This window comes from Lethenteron reissneri, chromosome 36 (assembly GCF_015708825.2).
Source record: "Lethenteron reissneri isolate LAM-NWPU_2019-01 chromosome 36, ASM1570882v1, whole genome shotgun sequence".
Classification (NCBI taxonomy): Eukaryota; Metazoa; Chordata; class Hyperoartia; order Petromyzontiformes; family Petromyzontidae; genus Lethenteron; species Lethenteron reissneri.
Genome location: NC_083814.1, coordinates 13,088,722 through 13,116,264, shown reverse-complemented (window position 1 = coordinate 13,116,264; position 27,543 = coordinate 13,088,722). Strand labels below are relative to the sequence as shown.

General features: G+C 53.6%; 1 protein-coding gene across 4 annotated transcripts in view; it reads right to left on the bottom strand.

The window, feature by feature from the left end:
* PAX3 (paired box 3) overlaps positions 1 to 27,543 on the bottom strand; it is a 106,684-nt gene that overhangs the window by 68,165 nt on the left and 10,976 nt on the right. For 3 of the 4 annotated variants that reach the window (XM_061566216.1, XM_061566215.1, XM_061566214.1), the window contains exon 4: positions 21,494 to 21,640. In XM_061566216.1, coding sequence (XP_061422200.1) covers positions 21,494 to 21,640 — 147 coding nt within the window. Of the gene's footprint in view, positions 1 to 21,128; positions 21,201 to 21,493; positions 21,641 to 27,543 lie in introns of those variants that run through there. The other variant, XM_061566217.1, reaches the window with a different exon arrangement.

Sequence of the window (27,543 nt, the reverse complement as noted above, 5' to 3'; positions counted from 1 at the left end):
CCTCGCGCGGGAGGCAACAGGTTCTAAAATACGGCGGGGCTCCATAAACGCGCACACAGCAGCGCCCGTAAAGCCCCCCCCCACCACCCCCCCCCCACCCACTTCGGGCCGTCGCCACCGCCCCGAGGCTCCGGCCCCCGTGGGCCGCCGCCGGCCAACGCGGGGCCACGGGGGCCCAATAACGGCGGGCGGCGCGCGTTCCCGCTAATGTTTAACGCAGAGACAATGAGCGGTGCCCATTGGCCCCGGGGCAGCCTCCTCCTCCTCCAGTGTTGACATTAGTGCTCTGAGAGCAGTTGTTCGGATTGTCTGCAGCGTAACTATTTGCCTTGTTGGGCTCTTTGTCTTTGGGGATGATGCAGCCACCTTTTCTGTTTGAGCTTCTCATCAAATGCAGTGGGCGCCCTACGCTCTGCCCATGTTGTTGTTGTTGTGAGCTTGTGCGCTGTTGTTAAACAGCCCTCTCTGCCTGTTTATCCATCGTTTCTCCGTAAATGCCCCAAACATCCGCAATTCTATCGCTCGACTAAACGTCCCTCGGCTACATTTCCGTGTGCCGCCATCCACAGTTTGATGCCGAGCCGTCGATCCCGTGCGACGACTTCGCTCGCGACGGGATCTGACGCACACACTCCTCGTCCGTTTGCACCCTCGTGCACCAAATCACCACATTCGCATGTTTCTGTAACTTAATGTTTAGCATCAACGGTTTCTAAAAGCAATTTGTCCGAGCCAGCTGTCGTTACAGGAAACATATTTGACTCAAGTTATTTATGATCGTGCACGGTGTTCAGTTTCTTCCAAGACTCGGTTGTTTTTGCTCAAATGTCTCTTTGGTTGTTTGCTCTCATTTATATTTGTTTCAACTGTCCTACTTTGTGTTGATGCTCTGCACGAGTGACCCCGGTGTCACAAGTGACCCGGGCCACGAGTGAAACTCATATCCTGGTCTCTGGAATACCTCGCCTACTTCAATGAAATCAACTCGAGTAAGGGATCCGTCGCACGCAGCTGCAGCAGCAGTGACTTCACAGCAGCACCGGGGGGGGGGGGGGGGGGTACAGCGGTCATCCAAGCGCCCTGCCAACCCGTCAACTTGAGTTCGATTCGCAGCCACGGCCGACGTAAGTGGCGAGGGTAAAACCTGAACCGGTCCTGGGCACCCGCACACGATCCACCAACCTGCAATGACCAGGGTGGTGAAGTATGGTCACAGAACCCCCATGATCGACATGGCAGGGGCAGCCTTCATCCGGCAGTGGATTGACAAGGAGCAGAAAGCCGACACTGCCTTAGGGACAGTCACAGACACATAGTAAATACAGAGGTGCCCTTGCCTGGACTGTGGGGTCAAGTGCTGCTACTAATTAGGATAATATTATTGTACAATCCAATGCCAGTGGCTGTCTGAGAAACTTCTTGTGATTCTAAGTTGGTGTGTTGCTACCTATGTGCAGTGTTCTGCAGACAGAGACCCATAGACTCCCATAGATAGAGAGACTCACACAGAGACCCACAAACTCAAGAGACCCATAGACTCACAGAGACCCACAGACAAGACACAGATCCCCATAAACTCACATTAAGACCAACAGGCTCACACAAGAGACCCAACAACTCACCAAGACCGTGGAGACAAAGGTGAGCGGGCATGGTTCTGGCCACACCACCCCGTCATGCGCCATGTCGGCCTCATTAGGCACTTGCTAACGGCACTTGCCTGTACAGTCTATGTAGGCTACACGGGGGATCTTTGTCTCTGTTGTTGTATAGGGTGTGTGGATGGTCATAACGGGGGCTCGCAACGTGGAGACTCACGCCTGTGGTGGGTGCGGGGCTTAGGGAGGCGAGGGTTGGTGGGATCACGCAGTGGTTTGAGAAACTCCCAAACCCCGTGGAGCTACTCCCGAGCGTTGTCCCCTTGCATGCGAGGGGGGGGGGGGGTGTCTCTCAGGGTCCTCTGGCTTCCGCCCTATCCCGAGCCAACCGCCGCTTCACGTGCCAGGGGCTGTGCCGGGTCTCGAGCCTCGGTGAAGCTCTCGTAGAGAAGAAAGGCTTCCTCACGAACACGTTCGGAGCCAGCGGTGTAAATTCCACATTCCTATGGTGGGGGTAAGTATATCCATCGAACCACCACTGCTGACTTCCGCCACGAAAGTGGTATTAATTTTATGAATCTCGGGATGAATTGTCGGGCCAAGCCCAACGTGGATTTGACCTTTCGAGCGTCTTACCACGAGCCGCTGGCCCTGCCGCTGAGCCAGCTGGCCCGAGGGTCAGCAGGGGCCCACTCAGCCAGGTCACCTGCTAAAGCCAAGTCACGTGCTACAGCCAGGTCACGTGGTGCTGCATTTGTGTCTCTGGGTGTCCATGTCTCTTGGACACCGGTGTGACCATCAACCACATCAGAATACCAACAGGCCGATGCGCACATCTCCTTCACAAATGGATAATTAAAGAGACAAGCCACAGTCATGCGACTGTGGCCATGCAACCCAAACTATGGACCATAAAGTAAACCCATAGAGATGTGCAGAGACCCATAGAGATACACAGAACCGCACAGAGATACATCGAGACCGAGAGATACACAGAGACCCATAGAACAAAAAACATTAAAAGATAAGTCACAGTGCGATTGTGGCCATGCAACGGAGACTACGGACCACAAGTGAGCCCACTGTGATCTACGCTCCTTCAAAGGAGGAGGTGGAACAGCGACACGACACACGAACTCACTGTCTCTGCTGAAGCCCTCTCGTCGAGGCCAGCAGCAGCAGACCTCGACCTCTGCATCGAGCTCGTGACCAAAGTGCTGCTGCTGCTGCCACCTTACACAACTAGAACGCAGAGAGTGCACACTCAGCGAAGGGCATCACCCAACCCTCAAATGAAGCCACCACAGCTACAGCGCAGAACCAGAGTACAGGTTCTCTCTGGCATGGCCTCCATAACCAAGCATCACGTGTTTTCTCTAGCATGGCCTCCAGAACCAAGCGTCACGTGTTCTCTCTGACATGGCCTCCATAACCAAGCGTCACGTGTTCTCTCTGGCATGGCCTTCAATGGATCAGCATCTTCTCATCTCTCAGGCCTTGCCAGTGGCGTAATAACGACATATTTAGTGCGGATGCATGGAGGGTGAAAGGGTGAGTTAACCCAAATGAGTACGCTTGCATATGGGGGGGGGGTCTACATGACAATGTACGTATAGGAAACGGGGGGGGGGGTGAAGCCTCGATAATAATTTGTCTACATTGGCCTCCAAATGAGTTAGATGGTCCGGCGGTGGACTGTTTGCTTAAACACGTTAATATTATTAATCCTTGATCGTTTCTGTGTGGATTAAATATCAGCCGTTCTATAGGATTCGGGGGGGGGGGTGCGTCAGGCGTGCGTACGCAGGTTGGGGGGGGGGGGTGTAAAAAGTACGCGTGCCTACAGGGAGGGGGGAGGGGTCAAGTTGACAGATTTTTGCGTACCGACTCAATTAATGGACTCTTATTCGTGGCGTAGTAACTACATTATCAGTGGCGTAGTAACTACATTATCAGTGGTGTAGTAACTACATTATCAGTGGTGTAGTAACTACATTATCAGTGGTGTAGTAACTACATTATCAGTGGCGTAGTAACTACATTATCAGTGGCGTAGTAACTACATTATCAGTGGCGTAGTGACTACATTATCAGTGGTGTAGTGACTACATTATCAGTGGTGTCGTGACTACATTATCAGTGGTGTCGTGACTACATTATCAGTGGTGTCGTGACTACATTATCAGTGGTGTAGTGACTACATTATCAGTGGTGTAGTAACTACATTATCAGTGGTGTAGTAACTACATTATCAGTGGTGTAGTAACTACATTATCAGTGGCGTAGTGACTACATTATCAGTGGTGTAGTAACTACATTATCAGTGGCGTAGTAACTACATTATCAGTGGTGTAGTAACTACATTATCAGTGGCGTAGTAACTACATTATCAGTGGCATAGTGACTACATTATCAGGGCGTAGTAACTACATTATCAGCGGTGTAGTAACTACATTATCAGTGGCGTAGTAACTACATTATCAGTGGCGTAGTGACTACATTATCAGTGGCGTAGTAACTACATCATCAGTGGTGTAGTGACTACATTATCAGTGGTGTAGTAACTACATTATCAGTGGCGTAGTAACTACATTATCAGTGGCGTAGTAACTACATTATCAGTGGCATAGTGACTACATTATCAGGGCGTAGTAACTACATTATCAGCGGTGTAGTAACTACATTATCAGTGGCGTAGTAACTACATTATCAGTGGCGTAGTGACTACATTATCAGTGGCGTAGTAACTACATCATCAGTGGTGTAGTGACTACATTATCAGTGGTGTAGTGACTACATTATCAGTGGTGTAGTAACTACATTATCAGTGGTGTAGTAACTACATTATCAGTGGCGTAGTAACTACATTATCAGTGGCGTAGTAACTACATTATCAGTGGCGTAGTAACTACATTATCAGTGGCGTAGTGACTACATTATCAGTGGCGTAGTGACTACATTATCAGTGGTGTAGTGACTACATTATCAGTGGTGTCGTGACTACATTATCAGTGGTGTCGTGACTACATTATCAGTGGTGTAGTAACTACATTATCAGTGGTGTAGTAACTACATTATCAGTGGCGTAGTAACTACATTATCAGTGGCGTAGTGACTACATTATCAGTGGTGTAGTAACTACATTATCAGTGGCGTAGTAACTACATTATCAGTGGTGTAGTAACTACATTATCAGTGGCGTAGTAACTACATTATCAGTGGCATAGTGACTACATTATCAGGGCGTAGTAACTACATTATCAGCGGTGTAGTAACTACATTATCAGTGGCGTAGTAACTACATTATCAGTGGCGTAGTGACTACATTATCAGTGGCGTAGTAACTACATCATCAGTGGTGTAGTAACTACATTATCAGTGGTGTAGTAACTACATTATCAGTGGCGTAGTGACTACATTATCAGTGGTGTAGTAACTACATTATCAGTGGCGTAGTAACTACATTATCAGTGGTGTAGTAACTACATTATCAGTGGTGTAGTGACTACATTATCAGTGGTGTAGTGACTACATTATCAGTGGCGTAGTAACTACATCATCAGTGGCGTAGTGACTACATTATCAGTGGTGTAGTGACTACATTATCAGTGGTGTAGTAACTACATTATCAGTGGCGTAGTAACTACATTATCAGTGGTGTAGTAACTACATTATCAGTGGTGTAGTGACTACATTATCAGTGGTGTAGTGACTACATTATCAGTGGCGTAGTAACTACATCATCAGTGGCGTAGTGACTACATTATCAGTGGTGTAGTGACTACATTATCAGTGGTGTAGTAACTACATCATCAGTGGTGTAGTGACTACATTATCAGTGGTGTAGTGACTACATTATCAGTGGTGTAGTAACTACATTATCAGTGGTGTAGTGACTACATTATCAGTGGTGTAGTGACTACATTATCAGTGGCGTAGTAACTACATCATCAGTGGCGTAGTGACTACATCATCAGTGGTGTAGTGACTACATTATCAGTGGTGTAGTAACTACATCATCAGTGGTGTAGTAACTACATTATCAGCTCAGGGGGTACGACAATCGGTCAGGTGGGGTTTTAATATTTGATTTGTCTCTTCGCACGCTTCCACCCGTCACTAAGCATCTTCTTAAACATCCATTCAAACCGCCTATTAAACGAGTGTTGCTGTTCTCTGACACTGTTGTTGAAGACAAATCCCCTGGTGGTTGTGAAGGGGACCCCAACTGTAGCCACCCTAGTGCCGGTGAGGCCACCACGAACCGCGAGCCTGGAGCCCGAGAAGGTCACCATGTGGACGTTCACCACTCGGCTTTTCTCGAGCGTCAGGCGGACAGCAACACACGAGAGAGTGAGCGCGTCCCTGCACACCCTCCTGCCTCCTGTACTGACCAGCGTGGTGAAGTATGGCCAAACACCCCCCCATGACGGGCACGGCGTGGAAGGAGGCCTTCATCCAGCAGTGGATTGGCAAAGGCTGAACAATCGTGTGCTCATTCACGAAGCTGCCGTGGGCTATTTCTGTTGCGTGAGTCACGATTCATCGATGGATCCGCGACTAAAGTTCGATTATAGACGGGAGACCTCCCCGTGTGATTAGATTCAAGAATCGATCATGCTGTTGGCCACTGTGAGCATATTAGCGGCCTCTAGTGGGCTGGTTAGGCTCGCGTGAACCCAGACCACACACACACACACACAGCTCTGTAGACGAATCGATAATACGCTGATTATAGTAATCGATTAATCGTGAAGCCTGAAAGCTACACAACCACTCTGATGATTACAAACACGATTTCCATAGCATCAGCACGCAGACAAGCCCACCTATTTTGTTCCCTCCAGATATAAAATGAAAATATGTTTCCACACATCCCATCAGCCGCGCGGCCTTCCTCCTCAGGTTGAACTATTCCAGCAGCGTCAGCTCAACACAACCAAAACCACGGCGCGGGTTTCGACATTGGGTGTTTCATCAGCAGCACAGGCAGAGTGCAGGCTGCTTGCTCTGCGTGACTCGATGCTGCCGGTGAACTGCCCGATGATCACGAGCACTACCCTCCTCTGTGTGCCTCTCTGCGCGTCGAACACACGAGTCCAACCTGCTTGTGGCCAATGCTCGCGACGAAGTCAGTAAAGTGAGCCGCGAGCGAAGAGGCTGGCTCGGTGAGTCTGAAGGCTCGTTAGTCAGGAAGCTCCTGCCGCGTTCGGGATGCTCGCGCCAGCTGCCTGTCGCGTTGCGTGTCGCGAGGAGTGTTTTCGCGTCGACCGCTCTGCGCCCGAGTCTGTCGGCACGAGGCGGCCCTGCATCGCTGATGGTCGTGTGGCCCAAGTGGGGCGGGGAGAGACTGCGGGATGATAGCGGTGGGGAGTGGGGACGAGGAGGGGGAGGAGGGGGGGGACACCACGGCGTGGTGTGGTCGCGGTGGTGAAGCTGTTGGGGGATTGGGGTGGGTAGGGAGGGCCGGGCCCCTGTAGGATCGAGACTCGGCTCAGTAACCGAGGCTCGATCTCTGGGCGGAATTAATCCACTTTCAATGCGTGCGAGCGCGCGTGACGCCGCGAGCGCCGTCGCGCATTGGTTCGCTTATCGCGCCCGAACAAGCGCAAGCATCATGGGGGGGGGAGGAGGGGATTTGGGCAAAGAGCAAAACACGAGAGGAGAAAGCCCCCCGGCCTCGCCTCCCACCCCCGCGACGTGTTTGCTTGTTGGTTTATTTGACGACGCGTCGCCGTCATCATTGTATCAGTCACAAATTGCCGTCACCCGAATCCACGTGTTCTCTCCGCCATTATAGTCACCGCCGAGATCGTAATTTTGAATCGCCGTTATCGTCACCAGTCGTCATCAGCTGCATCGTCATTATCGTCATTATCGTCATCAGCAGCAGAATCGTCATCAGTGGCGGCATAGGGGTTGTAATCGCTGTCACCCAAATTGTTATGATCGTCGTCGTCATCATAAAATCATCAGACGGGTTGGCATGGTCGTTATGATCGTCATCGCGGTCATCACAGCATCGTCCTCCTCGTCGTCGTCGTCACCGCGAGTCGCCCGCCTCGCCACGCGGCGTGAGAATACGCGTGTATTTGGTATTTGTTTGCTGTATAATCCTTCCTCTCCTGAACGCTAATCTCATAAATCCCACGCCCACGTTTCAAAAAGTCCCACTGACGACGAGGCCGGCGACAGTGAACGTCGTGGCGCGTGAACGGCACGGGTTGCACCGCAGACGTCCGCTCACGAATTATCCCGCGAACCAACAAACTCCACAACCAACCACAACCCGCCACAACAACCACCACATTCATAATTAATCCCGGCCACAACCTCCAAAAACCACAAACATCACTCACTTCCCACAGCCAGAGTCTGCCTCCAACAACGGCCACCAACATCCACGACCAGTCGTGAGCACACCACCTCCTGCCGACAGCCGCGCCGTGTCGAATCATCCACCGTGGCCGGCATCTCTCCCCAACAACAGCAACGGGGATCTCGTATCAGCAACCCTCGCCCGCACCAAGCACAGAGCCTCCCTCCCCAACCACATCGCTCACGGCCGCGCCTCCTCCCCCATCAGCCGCACCAATTGCGCGCGATTCCAAAAACAACCTCTCGCCAGCAAACTTTTCCAGCCCCTGCGCCCGCCTCCCCCGCCTCGACAGAAGCCCCGCAAGCCCGACTTGACCCTCGGCGGCCTACGGAGGAGTCCGGCCGCGTGGCTGCGCTGCAGAAAGCCCCCGTCTCTCCCTTGTCGTGTGATTTTCTGTGCGCGCAGCCATCAGATGCTCCGTGCGTGTTTAATTGGTTTGAGTTGGCACAACTTTGTACTGCGGAGATCACGCGGCGAGGACTTTTGGCTATGCGCGTGGCAGAGGCGTCCCGTTATTATCTCTCATTTAAAGTTAAATGTGAAATATTATCTTTGGGAGGCACTTGGCGATAAAAAAAAGGTTTGGTTTGATGGATTGTTGAACTGCGGGCAATGAAACTCGCGGCTATTTACGCGTGGGTGGCTGGGCTGGCAGGGGCGGTGGATGGCGGGAGGGGAGAGGCCTTTCACTTGAGTAATATTCCACGTTTCATTGTTTAAGGAATTCATCTGAGATACCGCCTCTCTCTCTCCACGTAAAAGCGCGCGGAATTTCACGCCATTTCCAAAACGTGGCTCGGGCACACGCAGCCGAGATAAAGTCCCCCATCAGAAAGCGGCGTTTAATTAAAAAATATAAAACTCGCTACGATGCGCCCGAGAGATGAGCAACAGCCTCCTCCTCCTGCCTTCGCCGCCGGCGCTCGCGGCGATGAGGACATTGTGTGTGTGTGTGTGATAGCCTCTCCGAGCGAGGAGCGGGGAGGAGGAGTCGCATGCGAGCTGCGCCCGAGGCAACTCGGTGCAACTCTTTTCAAGATGAAAGTGAGAAGAAATAAAAAGGCTCAATTTTAATCTGCTGCTCGACCAACCCTCCTTGGCTCAACAAGGCGCTCCCTCCTCTCTCCCTCTTCTCTCTCTCTGCCCCTCGCGCGAGGAGCGATTGAAACGTGGGGCAGTGAGCGATGCCCCGGGCGTTGGCTTGCTGCTGCCCGGCACAAGGGAGCGCTTTGAGAAGAGGAGGGGGTGCGGGGCAGGAGGGCAGGGGCGGGGGGGGGGGGCGCTCACGCTGCCCTGGATCCCCTCGCCTGGCCCGCGGGTTACCCCGACGTCAGCAAGTGTCACGGGGTCGGCTCACAGAAAACATTTAGACGGAGTTGTGGGATTGGGTGGGAGGGAGGGAGCGGGAACGATTCAAGTCTTTGCCCCCTCCACCACATCAACTCTACCTTAAACTATCTTCATCACGAGCCTTGCTCCATCCACTGCTGGATGAATGCCCCTCTTTGTTCAGATTAATATCAAACGCCCCTGATGCCATCCATCTATCTCATAGCCGCGGTGGCCGCGGAAGCGAACTTGGATTTCGCGGGTTCGTAGCGATGCAGTGGCCGGCGCCGTTCGGCAGTGCCGCGGTGTGCGTGGCTGGGCCGCCCTGACACAGATGCCGCTAATCCGGCACAGATTCCCATCCCGAGGAATCTGAAATTGCTTTGGTCCCGCGCGGAGGCGGCAGTGCATTCATTTAAATCAATAGAGAGCAGCAGCGCGCGTGGCCTCGGGGCCATTAGCAATCGTGACATGCACGCGCTAAGCCCTCCACGTATCTTCCCGGTGTCTCACTCTCCCCACAACACTTCCATCATGATTGCCCACGGGGGGTCGAGAGGGGGGTGGGGGGATTGGGTGGCGGGGAGGGGGCGGCGGTGGGTGGTGATGTTGAAGTCGCGACTCAGCCACCGCATGATATCTACGTGTAACGAGTTCTAATTATATGACAATGGAAGCACGTGGTCAATGCATTATCCACTGCTGGATCAGGTGACTCCCATCATGCCACGTCGTTCGTCTTGGTGGTGCAGTATTTGATGGCCATACTTCGCCATGCTGGTCAGTGTGGGATGGTGAGAGGAGGTGGGTTTGTGGGGAGAGAGCGCAGGCTGGGTTCAGATGTCATTGGCTGTCACCAATAGTCGGAGCCGGGAATCCAACTCCGCTCGCTGGATTCCTAACGTGGTGCGTTCTATCGTAGAATATACAAACACTATCGTATAATGATAATCGTAATAACATATCACCGGCCATAGAGTCAGTCAGTAAGGTGTAATCTAAAGATAATGAAAACTCAACACATGAGTCAAATACAACACTGCAGCCTTAAAAAGAGGATATAGAACAACCGACGTTTTCGGGCAATGGCTCTTATATAACTTTTCCTTTCAAGGCCGTAGTGCTGTTATTAAACACGGAACGTGTTTAGTTGTTGTTGTTTGTGCACCACTGCCAACGCAGCACGGCTGTTCTATATGGACGAGAGCGCTGAAATTCGTCAAATATTGTGACCTTTGTCGGGTTTGAACCCAGCTATGCCAGGTGTGCGGCGCTGACAGTGTTGAATGGCGCTCGATGCAAACCGGACAGCAGAGTTCAAATCTGGACATAACCCGCGTCGGGAGTGACCCCCCCCCCCCCCCCCCCCCCCAGAACGGATGGGTAAGAGAACTCGTCTCACGTTGCCTCTCTCTCTGCCGCTTCCCAGCGGAGGTGCAGAACGCGATTCGATGTTGACTCTGTGTGCGTCCCTCTGTACCGGGGTGGGTCAGGGGCCAGGACAGAGCTCTCGTCGAGTCGATCCGAGATGATGAACGCAACTCCGGTGCCTTGCTTGGCACATCGACCCAAGCGTCAGTGCCGGCAACTTGGGACGAACGAAATACAAAACAAAAACCAGCGCTAAAATTACTCATCGCAGAATACGTGGACGGAATTTGGGCACGACAGCTACCCCTCCCCCCGCCGGCTTCCGTACTGTTAATTCGGTACATTTATGAACAAACTAACATCGATTGATTGATGGACTGAAACGTGCGTTGGAAATCTGCACAGAATCCTTGCGGTGTGAGTGTGACGCTGGAGCCAATAGAAAGCGTGAGACACACGGTACCAATTACTCCGGTATCTCGCGACGGTATATATACTATGTGTGTATATATACTGTGTGTACATATACACTGTGTGTGTATATATACACACTGTGTGTACATATATACACACTGTGTGTACATATATACACACTGTGTGTACATATATACTGTGTATACATACACTGTGTGTGTATATATATATAAAACCAATAAATCTGGTTTACATGGCTTTGACAAGCGCGTCGTTTTAACTCCTTGATGCTTGTCCGGTTAAAATGACTGCTGCCTTTAACGCGTTACGAATTGACGAGTGGTGTCGCATCCGGGTTTAGCTGTGACGACAGCGCCGTAACCCGCACACGTGCGCACACGTCTACACCGCACGTGTGTCGTGCCGGTGAACAACACCGCACGTGTGTCGTGCCGGTGAACAACACCGCACGTGTGTCGTGCCGGTGAACAACACCGCACGTGTGTCGTGCCGGTGAACAACACCGCACGTGTGTCGTGCCGGTGAACAACACCGCACGTGTGTCGTGCCGGTGAACAACACCGCACGTGTGTCGTGCCGGTGAACAACACCGCACGTGTGTCGTGCCGGTGAACAACACCGCACGTGTGTCGTGCCGGTGAACAACACCGCACGTGTGTCGTGCCGGTGAACAACACCGCACGTGTGTCGTGTCGGTGAACAACACCGCACGTGTGTCGTGTCGGTGAACAACACCGCACGTGTGTCGTGTCGGTGAATAAGCGCGACTCGTCAGGAAGTGCGACCGGGCTCTGCGAAGCTCCTGGATTATCGCACGCACGCCGACAAAGCGCGCACGGTAATTTATTTCGCCATGAATAAAAATTTCAGTTTGTGAAAGAAAATCGCGCGATATCTATACTCGTCCAATTAAACATGGACCCATATAGTCAGCCGCTGGAGTGTGCGCTCTTTCAACGGAGGTGGAGCGGCGAAACGACACGAACCCTCCTCACTCTACTGAAGCCCTCTCGCCGTGCCTGGCCTACCTCGAGATTGGCGTTTCGCCCCTGAACATCTCACCATCACATGCGCAGCGAATGATTTATACATAATAACTAATCGGTTCAATGTGTTACTGTGACGTGTCTCTGGACGTGGTGAAACGGGAACGCGGACCGAGTGCGCCCTGGGGGCTCGTGGCGAGGTCGTGGCGCCTCGGGTCGGGTGAATTCGGAGCGGGGCGGACTCGACGTGGACGTCACCCGCGGTCCGCCCCGCTCCCCCCATCCCCGCCAGGACAGCAACGCAAACGCAGCCCCCCCCCCCCCTTCAACACACACTGCAGTAGTTGTTGTAGCGACGACAATGCGCTTTGTTTCTCCCCGGGGAAGATTAACCGAGTCTCGAGACTCTTTCTCTCGTCAAGGAGGGGCGAGTCCCGCACTCGGTGCAAGTTGCGTGCGCGCGCTGGTCACTAAAACTGGCCCGGTTTGTCCACTCGCGTCCCCCTCCCCGTCTCCCCCTCACACCCCCCCCGTCTCCCCCCTCCCCGTCTCCCCCTCACCCCCCCTCCCTGTCTCCCCCTCACCCCCCCCCGTCTCCCCCCCTCCCCGTCTCCCCCTCAACACCCCCCCCCAGCTCAGCCCTGTGTCGCCATTCAAGGAACGCGTTAAGTCGCTGAAAAGCGCAGCGCGTCGCGCGGAGGACGCAGAGGCGAGGCGCGGGGTCGCCCCGCACAATGCCGCGCCCACTGCGCCTGCCGGCTACACCGAGCGCGCCGGGATTGAGTAGGGGGGGTGGGAGGATGAGGAGGGGGGGGGTCGCCCTTAAAGGAATTTTCAATTTTATCTCCCTAAGCCTATAGAGAAGTAATTAGGGGCCGCGAGGCTGTGGCGAAGAAGTCGGGCGAAAGATCGCGGCGCTCCGCGAGCGCGGGGAGGAGGAGGAGGCGGAGGAGGCGCGGTCCGGGCTCACGCTGCCACCGCCGCCGCCTCCGCGGTCGCCGCCTTTGTGCTGCTCGCCAAGCCACTTTGGTCTCTGATTACAACTTCAAATGCTCGCCCGCGCGATCCCTCACCACCATCACCACCAACCCTCGCCACGCACCCAACGGCGAGCGGCGTGGCCGGACCTCGCTCGCCCTGGCGGGCTCTGAGATCGCTGCTGCTGCTGTTGTTGTTGTTTGCGTTGTTTGCGTTGTTGCCGGGTGCTGTTGTTGGTGTTGGTCGCGGTGGAGTTAAATCGCGCGAGAGCGTTGCGCGTTCAAATGCGCCTCGCTTACACGGAGACAGCGACGAGTCATCGACACGTCGCAACACGCGCAGAGTATCGTTCGTGTTGAACCAATGCTGTTGAAATGATGCCACATCCTAGAATGTCGCGTGGCTGATGAGATGCGTAAAAGGAAGCGCACTGTCTGTGAGAGTGGACCAATCGCACGCGCGCTGAGCGACCAGGGAGTCGTTCGCTGTGAACTCCACGCAAAGGCGCAGCGCTGCAATCGACGCGCCCACGCACTGCGGGACTCGAGAGGGAATGCGGTCGACTCTTCCGCATTGAGCAGGCGCGCGGCGTGAGAGTCGGGGGTGACCCACCACGCTTGACTCCACCTCGTGCGGTGGTGGAAGGGGATTTGGAGGTGGAATTGAATCGTCCACCAATGGATTGCAAGTCCAGTGTGCTACGCTAACCGTTACCCAAAAGGACAGCTCCTCCGGGTTAACTCGTCCGTTTGTTCATCAACAACAACAACAGCGGCAGCAGCGGCAGGAGCAGCAGCCTCAGGTGTCCCTGCACGGGCAGCCCGGGGCCTGACGGTGCTGCTCTCTCGCCGCTGGCCCGCGCGGTCGCCCCTCCACCGCGGCCGCGGCGTTTGATTCGCGGCCTAAACAGAGGCCGGATTTTGAAGCCTCCCCGGACAAAAGCGAACGTTTTGTTACAGAAAGCGGCGCCATTCCTTTCACGAGCGACTGCGGGAAAAAAAGGGGGCAGCGATAAAAGCGACAAAACGAGTCGCGCGGCGGGGGAGTGCTGAATAATTCATCTCTCATTGCCACCCCCCCCCCGCTCCTCCTGCAGGGGCCCCCGCCTTTTGTGAGCTCATTTTTACTCCCCCCCCCAACCCTCTTCAGCACCACCACCACTACCCGACTTATTTAACCCCCCCCCCCCACCGGTCCACCCACTCCCTCCTAACCCCCACCCGCTCCCTCCCACGGCAGATCCTCCGCCTCCTTCTTCTCGCAGCTTCTTTAAGGAATGTTGTGCGAGCAGCCAAACTGCTGCTGCTACTGCTGCTGCTGCTGCGGCCTCCGCCGCTGTTCGCCGCTGGCCGCCGCCGCGCCGGTTCAATGGACGAGCACTGTCGCCCATTGTGACTGCAAGTTCATCGTCAAGTTGGAGCCATGCGCCCGGGCACACGAGGGGGGCCCCCTCTCTCTCTCTCTCTCCTGCTGCTGCTCCCTCTCTCGCTCTCTCTTTATCCGCATTTCGCTCACTCCTCCTCCGCCCTCTCACCCCCCCCAATCCTCCACGCCCCCCCCCCCCCCCGTCTACCCCCTTCTTCCCCACATGTTGTGGTTGTGGCACCCCGGCACCTCTGGTTTGATCACCTAATTGGAAAGTCGAGTAAACCCATAGCGATACGCAGAGACCCATAGAGATTCATTGGGACCCATAGGGATACGTTGTCAACCATCGAGACCCACAGAGACCCACAGAGACCCACAGGAGACCCACAGAGACCCACAGAGATACATTAAAGACAAGCCACAGTCGTGCCAGTGGGGCCATGCAACCCACACTGCGGACCGCGCAGTCAACCCGCTGTGGTCTACGGCTCCTTCCACGCAGGAGGAGGAGGAAGAGCGACACGACACCAACTCTTTCTCTGTCTCTCTGTCTCTCTGCTGAAGCCCTCTCGTCGTAGCAGCAGCAGCAGACCTCGACATTGGCATCGAGCATTGCTGCTGCTACTGCTGCCATCACGCGCAAGGAGTGAGCAGCAGCAGCATTGGGAGAGCGAGTGAGTTGGGGCGATGGTTGCGGCAAGTCTCGGGGAGGGAGGGAGGCAGACTGCGAGGAGGAGGAGGAGGCGGGAGGGAGGAGGAGCAGCAGCAGGAGGAGGAGGAGTGGACAGGTAACGCGGATCCGAGTCCAGCCGTCGTGGGAGTCGAAGTCGTGGCGAAATCGTGGCGCGGTCTGTGCGAGGGCATCACGCGACCACTCTTACCACGTGCACAAAGACAAAGATCCCCCGTATAGGCTTCAACAACTCTTAAGTGCTGTTTGCGAGCCCTCGTGAAGGCCAGAATGGTGCACAAGGGAGTGGGTGGCCAACAGCACGCCCGGCCACCTTTGTCTTCCCGTTTACACATCGCCACAAGAACTCATTTGAGGCCGAGTCGACCTAGTGGAGGCCCAGAACTGGTTCGAATAATCGTTACTAGTATTGGTGGCCATAAGCGGGAATCCAACTCAGGGTTCGTAATGCAGCGCCCGAACCGCTCCACCACTACCGCTCCACACACATCACGTGTGCACACACGCGCATGATCCATGCATACACACACATTTTATACAACGTGATGAACTAACGTTTCGTGCCTTGCCCCTTATCCAGTACGCATGTGTACTGCAGGTATGGAAAACGTAAGCAGAAAAAACGTAACTCAACGCGTTCGTGAATAACTCTGTCTGGCCGTTCAAGTAAACATATTTTATGGGCGACGTTTCGGACAATAGCACTTATTAATAGCTACGAAATAGAGAGGCAAGAGAAAGCGAACTGTACTGAAACCATGCCGATCGTACAGCGTATCGACAAGTCCAAGGCGATCCATTGACAGATACCCCACTGACTGTTTTCGGTCGTGGAGAAGAGTTGAACGACCTCTCTTAGGCGCGGCGAGGTCGGTGGGAGAAACGGCTTAGTGGGGTATCTGTAAATGGATCTCACCCTGTGAATCTCGTAGATGCTATTTTTTATGTAAACGTACCGATCTACTTTTGTGTACACACCCGTGCGTGTATATGTATACATATATATACACACACACCGATCACACGCGCTTGTGTGTATATATACGCGCCCAACTGCTAAGAGTTTGATTGCTTTTTAACGGTTTTAGCGTCACACTCCACGGGTAGCGACTCGCAGGGCCGTGCTGTGATCCATCGACGATGGGTGCCCGCTCCAGAGCGACTTCGCCTCTTTAAAATTCCTCGCCCTCAATGTTTTGTGTAAACATTTTGGTTTTGGAGATCATTGTGTGTCCACAAGTTATGCGCATGCAGTCGGCTCCATTGCTAAACACAATTACACTCTTGAGCCCTTCTAGAACATTGTAAACTGTCCTCGACTCGGTCACGATCGTCAATGTGCATTAGAGTCGCGGGTTTAAAATATCAGAAAGATCCCAATCATTATCATCATGATCAATCCCCTGCTGGACGGAGGAAGGCCTCCATAGTTTTACAACACAATGTCCACAAATACAAAGCATTTCACTCGACAAGAAACCCAAAATCTCCAATGACCAGCGGTGCAAATTCCACATTGCCATTCCGGAGACAAGTCTGACCCGTAGGGCAACTGCCGATGGACTTCCCACAAAGTGGTACGCAATTGTATCGACCGCGAAGGGATGATGATACTGAATCATACCCCGCCCCTTTCTCACAATTATAACTCGCAGTCTCTGAACTAACCGCGTGCCGCTGTGATGATGGTGATGATGATGTTTGGTGGTGATGTTGGTATTGGTGGTGGTGTTGATGGTGTTCGTGATGACGATGGTGTTGGTGATGATGACGATGGTGTTGGTGGTGATGATGGTGTTGGTGGTGACGATGACGATGGTGATAATGGTGGTGATGATGGTGATAATGGTGGTGATGATGGTGATAATGGTGGTGGTGATGATGGTGTTGGTGGTGACGATGACGATGGTGTTGGTGGTGATGATGGTGATAATGGTGGTGGTGATGATGGTGATAAGTGTGACACCCTCCACGTGGCCTCGTGACCCCGAGACTGTCCTTGACACGCAGCTCGCTCTAATTGGGGTAATTGCGTGAGAGGCCCTCCCCCCCTCCTTCTCGAACTCCCGCTGCCCCCCGCGGCGCGATAACAGATTTTAATCGCCGATGACCCCCCCCCCCCCCGCATGCCCTCCCCCTTGCGAGCGGCTCCCATTGCCGCGTGGGATCAAGCGGTCCCGGTCAGAGGTCAGTGCTCTCGTGAGTCCCACGTCCAGTTTGATGGTGCAGTCAGAGTCGGCAGGAACCCATTCACTCCGCTCACTCGCTCGCTCGTCACTCCTCTAACGCGACTACCACGGGACACGGTTTCCCGTGAACGTCACTTCGTTCATTCCTCCGCCCGTGTTGAGGACCCGGTTCTAGTTCTGCCAGGGAAGTTTTCCTCCGAACCGCAATTGCACGCGCGGTGAGGTTCGGCGAAGTTCCGCTCAAACCATCAGGGCGCTCAGCTGCAGACTCTGCAGAGGCAACTCGAAGCGTTCGGCACAGCGGGTTCCCGTGTCCGCCTGCTCGTGCCTCTTCGTCTGCCTCTTACATTTGTCCGTCCGTTCGTCTGTCGGTCTGTCCCTCTGTTCGGTTCTCCGTCTGTTTGTCCGTCCACTTGTCCGTCTGTCTGTCGATCTGTCTGTCTGTTCGCCAGGCTGTGTCCGTCCATCCGTCTGTCAGTTCGCCAGTCTGTCTGACTAAAAAAATGACCTGTACTTTAACCACAAACACCTTCACGGGTCGTTGAGAACGTCCACACCACGTCGGCTTCATCGTCGCCATGGTGCGAGACTCCAACGCGTGAGAAATTTCCGTTAAAAAAAAAACCGCTCAGCGGTTTCCCCTGAAGGAGAACAGCACCCGGACTGGGCGAGCCGCCGTGCGCGGTGTGCAGGAATCGCTACAGCGGCCGCCCCAGTCAATACGGCCGGCGTTTAATAACCGCGACAACACTCGTCCGCGCCGTCTCCTTCACTCGCAGCGGACGTTAAAGATCCCGTGACGGCATTCACAAGAGTGAGGCCATCGCGTGCCAGTGGCGTTAGTGTCCAAATTTGGCGAAATTCGAAAATGACACCGCAAAAGATCACTTGGGATCACACGCGCACACAGAAGCAGCAGCAATCATCGCCCCCTACTGGCGGACCAATGCCCCCGGGACAGGCTTGCAAATAACACTCATTCGGGTCTCTTCGGTTCTGCCCTGGTCACACAAAATCAACAAGAAACGCATTGATGAGAATGCCCACGAGGGGTGGGCAATCGATTACCATCAATGAACTCGGTGCAATCACCTCTCACTTACGATTGACACATCACCAACATGCACATCAATGACGCTAAGTGCATATACAACGGTCACCCGAATAGCCTTTAACAGACTGCTGTTGGCGAGCACCTATTAAGGCCGGCACGGTGGCACACGAGGGGGTGGGTGGCCAGCACCACGCCGGACTGCCTTTGTCTCCCCAGTGGCGATGTTTACACACCGCAACAGATACTGATTTGAGGCTGAGTCGACCTAGGGGAGGCCGGTTGAAATAATCGTCACTGGTATTGGCCTTCAGCGGGAATCGAACTCGGGTCGCCGGGTTTGTAGCACAGTGCCCTAACCACTGCGCCACCGCTCCCCACTTGTCTCTCCGCACCATAAAAAATTACGTGTTTTTTACACATCCCAACAGCCACGCGAACTTCTTGCTGCAATGTTTCGGCAGCAGTATCAGGTCAACACGCAGATAGCGCTGGGCCGGCTTCGGCACTCAAACGTCTCGTCGTCAGCAGAGCGGGACTCGCTTGGACGGCCCTTGCTGGTGGCAGGGATTGTTCAGAGATGCGGCCACAGTGAGAGCCTCCCCTGTGCCGCACGGGGCTCATTGGACGCTTAAGTCGAGGGGAATTCGCCAGCGAAGTGAGAATCCGCGTGTCCACACTGCGCCCGCATCGCCACGCTCACTCGAGCTGCGGTAACCACCGTCCCCCCCCCGCCCCGAGCGAGCCGCCACACTGAGTCCAGGTCCGCGTGTGGTGGGGTAGAGTGTGGGTACTCCGACCTTGCCGTATGCGCCCATGTCAATACAGATGATGGTCACGCACACCACGCGTACACACACACACACACAACTACCGGATTCTGTATAATATAGATAACTCACAAGCACTCGTCAACAACGCTATGGCCTTAAAATAAATATATCATTGGTGACGTTTCGGGCAATGACCCTTTACAGCACATCGCGTTGTTTGTTGTCTGTGCTTTGGCCCAACGCAGCAGCATCCATCACCACCAAATACATTGTTTAATTACCGGATTATAAGACCCCCCCCTCCACGCACACAAATTATCGATTACACATACAGGGGGTGGAAAGTGCGTCTTATAATCCGGTGCATTCGGTAATAGGCAGGCGCTCTGTCCGCTCACACCGTGGGTAGTAGTTGTTGTTGGTTGTTGTTGTTGTTTTGGCGAGAAACGGCGTGCCGAACTGAGGCAGCATCCCCGATGCAAAGACAAAGACCCCCCGTCTAGCTTTAACAGGCTGTTGGGACAAGTGCTGTTAGCGAGTAGCACCTGTGATGACCGTCACGCGAGGGGATGGTGCACACAACACCACGCCCGGCCGCCTTTGTCTCCATCGAGGCGATGTTGACACATCGCACCGGGTCGTGAGCGGGGATCGAACTCGGGGCCTCTGCCGTGTTTGTAGCATAGCGAGGCGCGCTAACAGCGACACGCCGACATCGAATCTGTGCCGTGAATGTGCAATGTGTTAGTCTGCGCCGAGATACATTCTAACACGCACCGACAGCGTAACGCGCACTTGCAAAGACACAGATCTCCCGCGTAGCCTGAACGGACTGTTGGGCGGGCAGGTCACACACTCACACACTGAGACGCACTCACACACTACCAGACGTGAACACGGAAACACTAACACCCCCGGATAACACGAACGCAAACACACACAAACAAACACGCATTCTAACACGTACAAAACACCCTCACACGCTCTCTCACATACTTACACGCCCAACACACACTTAGGCAAACACAAACACAACAGCCAACCACGCACGTGCACACGCATGCATTCTTATACACTCACTCACTCGCACGCACTCACACACTCACTCACACGCACTCACACACTCACACTCACACACACGCACTCACACTCACGCACTCTCACACACACACGCACTCACACTCACACGCACTCACACACGCACACGCACTCACACACTCACACGCACTCACAAACAAACACTCTCACACTCACACACTCACATGCACTCACTCGCACTCTCACACACACACGCACTCACACTCACTCTCTCACACACTCACACGCACTCACACTCGCACTCACACACACACACACTCACTCTCTCACACACTCACACGCACTCACACTCGCACTCACACACTCACACGCACTCACACTCACTCACACACTCGCACACTCTCACACACGCACTCACACACTCACACACTCGCACCGACACAATCAGCATGCACAGACGAACAACCTACGCGCTAACACCCCCATACAAAGACAAAGATCCCCGTATAGTCGAAAGAGACTGTTGGGGCAAGTGCTGTTGGCGAGCACCTATGAAGGCCGGCACGGCGCACGAGGGGGTGGATGGCCAGCACCACGCCCGACCGCCTTTGTCTCCCCAGCGGCAATGTTTACACACAGCATCAGGTAATTATAGGAGGCTGAGTCGACCTAGGGGAGGCCCAGAACCGATTCAGATAACAGTCACTGGTGTTGGCCGTGAAGGGGAATCGGACTCGGGTCGCCGGGTTCGTAGCGCAGCATAGCGCTCGACACCCACTCACTCGAGACACACACGAAACAGATGATACAATGCTGCTGCGTTGGCAGCGGTTCACAAAGAATAACAACTCAACACATTCCGTGTCAATATCAACAACACCGCGTGGCCTTACAATGAAAACAAAATGTAGGTGCACGTACTTCCGTTGTAAACGTTTCGGGCAATGGCCCTTCTTCATGGCACACAGGCAGCACGGCCATGGGAGACGGAGTGAACGACGCCGCGGTTGGAGACTGCGCTACCCTCAGACAACGTGGCCCTGACCATCCGAGTCCCCTGCGTGCACACGTGTGTGTGTGTACGTGTGTGTGTGTACGTGTGTGTACGTGTGTGTGTGTACGTGTGTGCGTGTGTGTGCGTGTGTGCGTACGTGCGTGTGTGTGTACGTGTGTGTGTGTGTGCGCGTGTGTGTGTACGTGTGTGCGCGTGTGTGTGTACGTGTGTGTACGTGTGTGTGTACGTGTGTGTGTGTGTGTACGTGTGTGTGTACATGTGTGTGTTTGTACGTGTGCGCGTCCCCGCCCACCTTTGTCTCCCAGGATGCCGTCGATGCTGTGCTTCGCCTTCTTGTCGCCGTCGTCGCCGAAGTCCTTCTTCTCGGCGCCCTCCTCCTCCTCCTCCTCGTCGTCGCGTTTGCCGAACTTGGCGCGCAAGATGCGGCTGATGGAGCTCACTGCGAGCAGCAGCAGCAGCAGCACACAGACAGCAGCACACAGACAGCAGAGACAGCAGCACAGAGACAGCAGCACAGAGACAGCAGCACAGAGACAGCAGCACAGAGACAGCAGCACAGAGACAGCAGCACAGAGACAGCAGCACAGAGACAGAGACAGCAGCAGCACACAGACAGCAGCAGCAGCACACAGACAGCAGCACAGAGACAGCAGCAGCACAGAGACAGCAGAGACAGCAGCACAGAGACAGCAGAGACAGCAGCACAGAGACAGAGACAGCAGCACAGAGACAGAGACAGCAGCACAGAGACAGCAGCAGCACAGAGACAGCAGCAGCACAGAGACAGCAGAGACAGCAGCACAGAGACAGCAGCACAGAGACAGCAGCAGCACAGAGACAGCAGAGACAGCAGCACAGAGACAGCAGCACAGAGACAGCAGCACAGAGACAGCAGCACAGAGACAGAGACAGCAGCACAGAGACAGCAGCACAGAGACAGCAGCACAGAGACAGCAGCACAGAGACAGCAGCACAGAGACAGCAGCACAGAGACAGCAGCATAGAGACAGCAGCACAGAGACAGAGACAGCAGCACAGAGACAGAGACAGCAGCACAGAGACAGCAGCACAGAGACAGCAGCAGCAGCATAGAGACAGCAGCAACACAGAGACAGCAGCAGCACAGAGACAGCAGCAGCACAGAGACAGAGACAGCAGCACAGAGACAGAGACAGCAGCACAGAGACAGAGACAGCAGCACAGAGACGACCGCTGTTGAGGAGGAGGAGGCGCCCCCCCCCCCCCCCCCCGAGTCGCTCCCCCACGCGGGGCTCTCAGAGGGCCCCCCCCCGCCCGGGCCCACAAACTCGAGCACGAGAAGTCCTCGACTCGTCGATGTTCATTTATAAATCATCGCTGTAGACGCCGCACGTGTAGCGCGTGATGCGTGCGTGTGTGCGTGTGTGTGTGCGGGTGTGCGCGTGTGTGCGTCTATCGTTGAACTGTGTGTGCGTGTATGTGCGGGTGTGCGCGTGTGTGCGTCTATCGTTGAACTGTGTGTGTGTGTGTGTGCGTGTGTGTGTGCGTGTGTGTGTGCGTGTGTGTGTGCGTGTGTGTGTGCGTGTGCGTGTGTGCGCGTTTATCGTTGAACTGCGTGTGTGTGCGCGTGTGTGTGCGCGTGTGTATATGTGTGTGCGTCTATCGTTGAACTGTGTGTGCGAAACGCGTGGGGAGGCGGTGGTCGGGTGACTCCCGTCGCGTCCATTCATTCTGCGGTTGTAGTTTAGTTTCAACCACTTGTTCAAATGTCACTGTCGTCATTTGTATTCTTGTTTACATTATTTCTTCCGGACAATAAACGATCCCTCGCGGTGGAGTTGTTTTGTTGTTTCAGTTGCTGCTGCTGCTGCGAGCGAAGTGGCGCGTGTGTGCACGATGGCCGCGTGACGACGGCACACGCGACATTTGTAAATCTACAACTTACACAGGGCACATTTATACAATGAACATCGCACCCAGCCAACAGCACACACACACACATATATACATAGACACACACACACACATATATATAAAATATGAGCAGTAAGTACACGATGCACATCACCGGTACCATGCAGCGTACGCTCCTGGCTCTAACAAGTGGCAGCTGTGTTGCGCGAGCGAGTTTTAATGACAGACGTTAATGGGCTGAGACTGGCGGCTCGAGTGAGCGAGTGGTGATTTATTTGGGAGATGGTTTCGCGTGGAGGCTGCAGCAGCAGCGGCAGCTCTGTGTCTGTACGAGAGAGAACGAGGAGAGAGTTCCGACTCGCGTTCTCTCTGTGTCTGTGTCTGTACGAGTGAGAACGCGAGTCCCGACTCGCGTTCTCTCTGCAGGGACACGGCTCATCACCCCCCCACCCCCCCACACACCGAATTGACTCCTCTGCCGGGGCTATTCGGCCGCCAGCCTATGCGAGTTATTGTAGACATCAACTCAGGATGACTTATCAGAATTACATTTCACAGAAGAGCTTTACAAGAATGTATTTTGTGTTACGTGATTACGCGTCATGCATTGCGTGCGTGCGGAGAGGGCGATGACCACCAGATCGACGCGTGGTGTGCGAACACCGCGCGCCTCGGACACGCGTTTGATGGTCGTCCGGTTTTATTATTTGGCGGAAATGTTCCGCGAGTCCTTCTCTAGCGGTCCAGTGGCGCCGCGTTAAACCCCCTCGGCCGCGTGAATCGTCGAGTTGCTCGCTCGCCGTGAGAGTTCCGGCTGCGTCGACTGTCGCGTGCAACGTCGAGTCGGTGACGCGTGCGCGCCGGGGCGATAGCCGGAGACGGCGACACTGGACGCACGTGGACATCCATCCACGTGCGCACGGGGACATCCATCCACGTGTGCATGGGGAACGGAGTCCAGCCACTACCCACAGAGGATCGTTATACACGCTCCAGCATGTACACACACACACACACGTGTGTGTACACAGCAGCAGCTCTGTGTCTGCGTTTGTACACGCGCGTGTGTGTTTACATGCTGGAGTGTGTACACACGTAAACACAATCTGTGTTTAAGCGCGGGTGTGCGCGCGCGCGTGTGGATGCAGTCTATAGCAACTCCACACACACATGCAGTCTATAGCAACTCCACACACACATGCAGTCTATAGCAACTCCACACACACATGCAGTCTATAGCAACTCCACACACACATGCAGTCTATAGCAACTCCACACACACATGCAGTCTATAGCAACTCCACACACACATGCAGTCTATAGCAACTCCACACACACATACAGTCTATAGCAACTCCACACACACATGCAGTCTATAGCAACTCCACACACACATGCAGTCTATAGCAACTCCACACACACATGCAGTCTATAGCAACTCCACACACACATGCAGTCTATAGCAACTCCACACACACATGCAGTCTATAGCAACTCCACACACACATACAGTCTATAGCAACTCCACACACATACAGTCTATAGCAACTACACACACGTACCGTCTATAGCAACTACACACACGTACAGTCTATAGCAACTACACACAAGTACAGTCTATAGCAACTACACACACGTACAGTCTATAGCAACTACACACACGTACAGTCTATAGCAACTACACACACGTACAATCTATAGCAACTACACACACGTACAGTCTATAGCAACTACACACACGTACAGTCTTTAGCAACTACACACAGGTACAGTCTATAGCAACTACACACAGGTACAGTCTATAGCAACTACACACAGGTACAGTCTATAGCAACTACACACAGGTACAGTCTATAGCAACTACACACAGGTACAGTCTATAGCAACTACACACAGGTACAGTCTATAGCAACTACACACACATACAGTCTATAGCAACTACACACAGTATAGTCTATAGCAACTACACACACGTACAGTCTTAGCAACTACACACAGGTACAGTCTATAGCAACTACACACAGGTACAGTCTATAGCAACTACACACAGGTACAGTCTATAGCAACTACACACAGATACAGTCTATAGCAACTACACACAGGTACAGTCTATAGCAACTACACACATACAGTCTATAGCAACTACACACAGATACAGTCTATAGCAACTACACACAGGTACAGTCTATAGCAACTACACACATACAGTCTATAGCAACTACACACAGGTACAGTCTATAGAAACTACACACAGATACAGTCTATAGCAACTACACACAGGTACAGTCTATAGCAACTACACACAGGTACAGTCTATAGCAACTACACACACGTACAGTCTATAGCAACTACACACACGTACAATCTATAGCAACTACACACACGTACAGTCTATAGCAACTACACACACGTACAGTCTTTAGCAACTACACACAGGTACAGTCTATAGCAACTACACACAGGTACAGTCTATAGCAACTACACACAGGTACAGTCTATAGCAACTACACACACAGGTACAGTCTATAGCAACTACACACACATACAGTCTATAGCAACTACACACAGTATAGTCTATAGCAACTACACACACGTACAGTCTTTAGCAACTACACACAGGTACAGTCTATAGCAACTACACACAGGTACAGTCTATAGCAACTACACACAGATACAGTCTATAGCAACTACACACAGGTAGAGTCTATAGCAACTACACACATACAGTCTATAGCAACTACACACAGATACAGTCTAGAGCAACTTCACACGCATACAGTCTATAGCAACTCCACACAGATACAGTCTATAGTAACTACACACATACAGTCTATAGCAACTACACACATACAGTCTAGAGCAACTTCACACACATACAGTCTATAGCAACTTCACACAGGTACAGTCTATAGCAACTCCACGAGCTGGGATGCGGAACGCGAAGTCGCAGCGAGCGTGTCATATGAACGTCGGCAGAGTGATGCCACAGATGTAGAGTGGCCCTCCAAGAGAGAGAGAGGAGACAGAGCGACGTGTGACGGTACGAGAGAGGAAGGCAGCGCGGTGGGTATCGCCTGAACAGGCGACACACGCACGGGGAGTGGGGGTGATGATGATGGTGATGAGTGAAGATGCGGGAGAGATTCGTTTTGGATCACTAGGGATGCTGATGATGATTGTGAGTGAAGATGTGGGGGTGATGAGGTGTTCACGAGCGAGCGCACGCGTGAACATCGCTCAGAGGTTTGCCAGAAGAATCTGCGGTTAAAAGCGATTCCGATTTCACTCAGAACACAGACAAAGATCCCCACGACAGCCTTCACAGACTGTTGGGACAAGTGCTGTGCACACAAAGTAGACCTGAACAATGACAAGCGGATGTAATATTGACACAATTGTTTCTCTACAGGCACGTAACTCTCTGTGTGATCGTGTACACACCACACAGTGATCGTGTACACACCACACAGTGATCGTGTACACAACACACAGTGATCGTGTACACAACACACAGGCTCTGCGTAGAACACAAAGAAACAACGACATCCGTTCGCCACCAAGTTGCGTGGACGTCATCACGAGGCTTGTGCCAGGCTATGTGCAGCTTGCACCTATGTATACATTATTAAACACACGCACATGTATATATATACACACACACACAACTCTACACACACCGACACATAGACGCATATATGTACGTTGCTAGTGTAAAACACGTCCGTGTGTTCGCACGCATGTATGAACGCACGCATAAACACGTGCACACACATATACTACGGTTGTTAAACGATAACCGGGTAAATCGGTAACCATTTTTAAAACGAATACCGGTTCAAAAAGGGAGAAACCGGTAACCGTTTCTAGTGGAATTCTAGAAACGAATGCGCCGGTTTGATACGCGCGGACGGACAAACCGCACGGCGAGAACGGTGACGGCGCGGCCCACCACCACCACCACACTACCACCACCACCACACCCCACTACCACCACCACCACCACACTACCACCACCACTACCACCACCACACCCCACTACCACCACCACCACCACACCCCACTGCACACTACCACTACCACCACCACCACACGGCACCCCACCACCACCACACTGCACCACCACCACACCCCACTACCACCACCACCACCACACCCCACTACCACACCACCACCACCACACTGCACCACCACCACACTGCACCCCACCACCACCACCACCACACTGCACCCCACCACCACCACCACCACACCACTACCACCACACACCACCACCACCACCACACTGCACCCCACCACCACAACTACCACGCCGCCCGCAGGTCGACTAACGGTGGTTGCTACCCATTGTCCACCCAGCAGCAGCTACTGCTGGGTGGACAAGGAGGTGCAGGGGTGAAGGAGAGGGGGGTGAAGGAGGGGGGGGGGGCTGAATGAGGGGGGCGAAGGAGG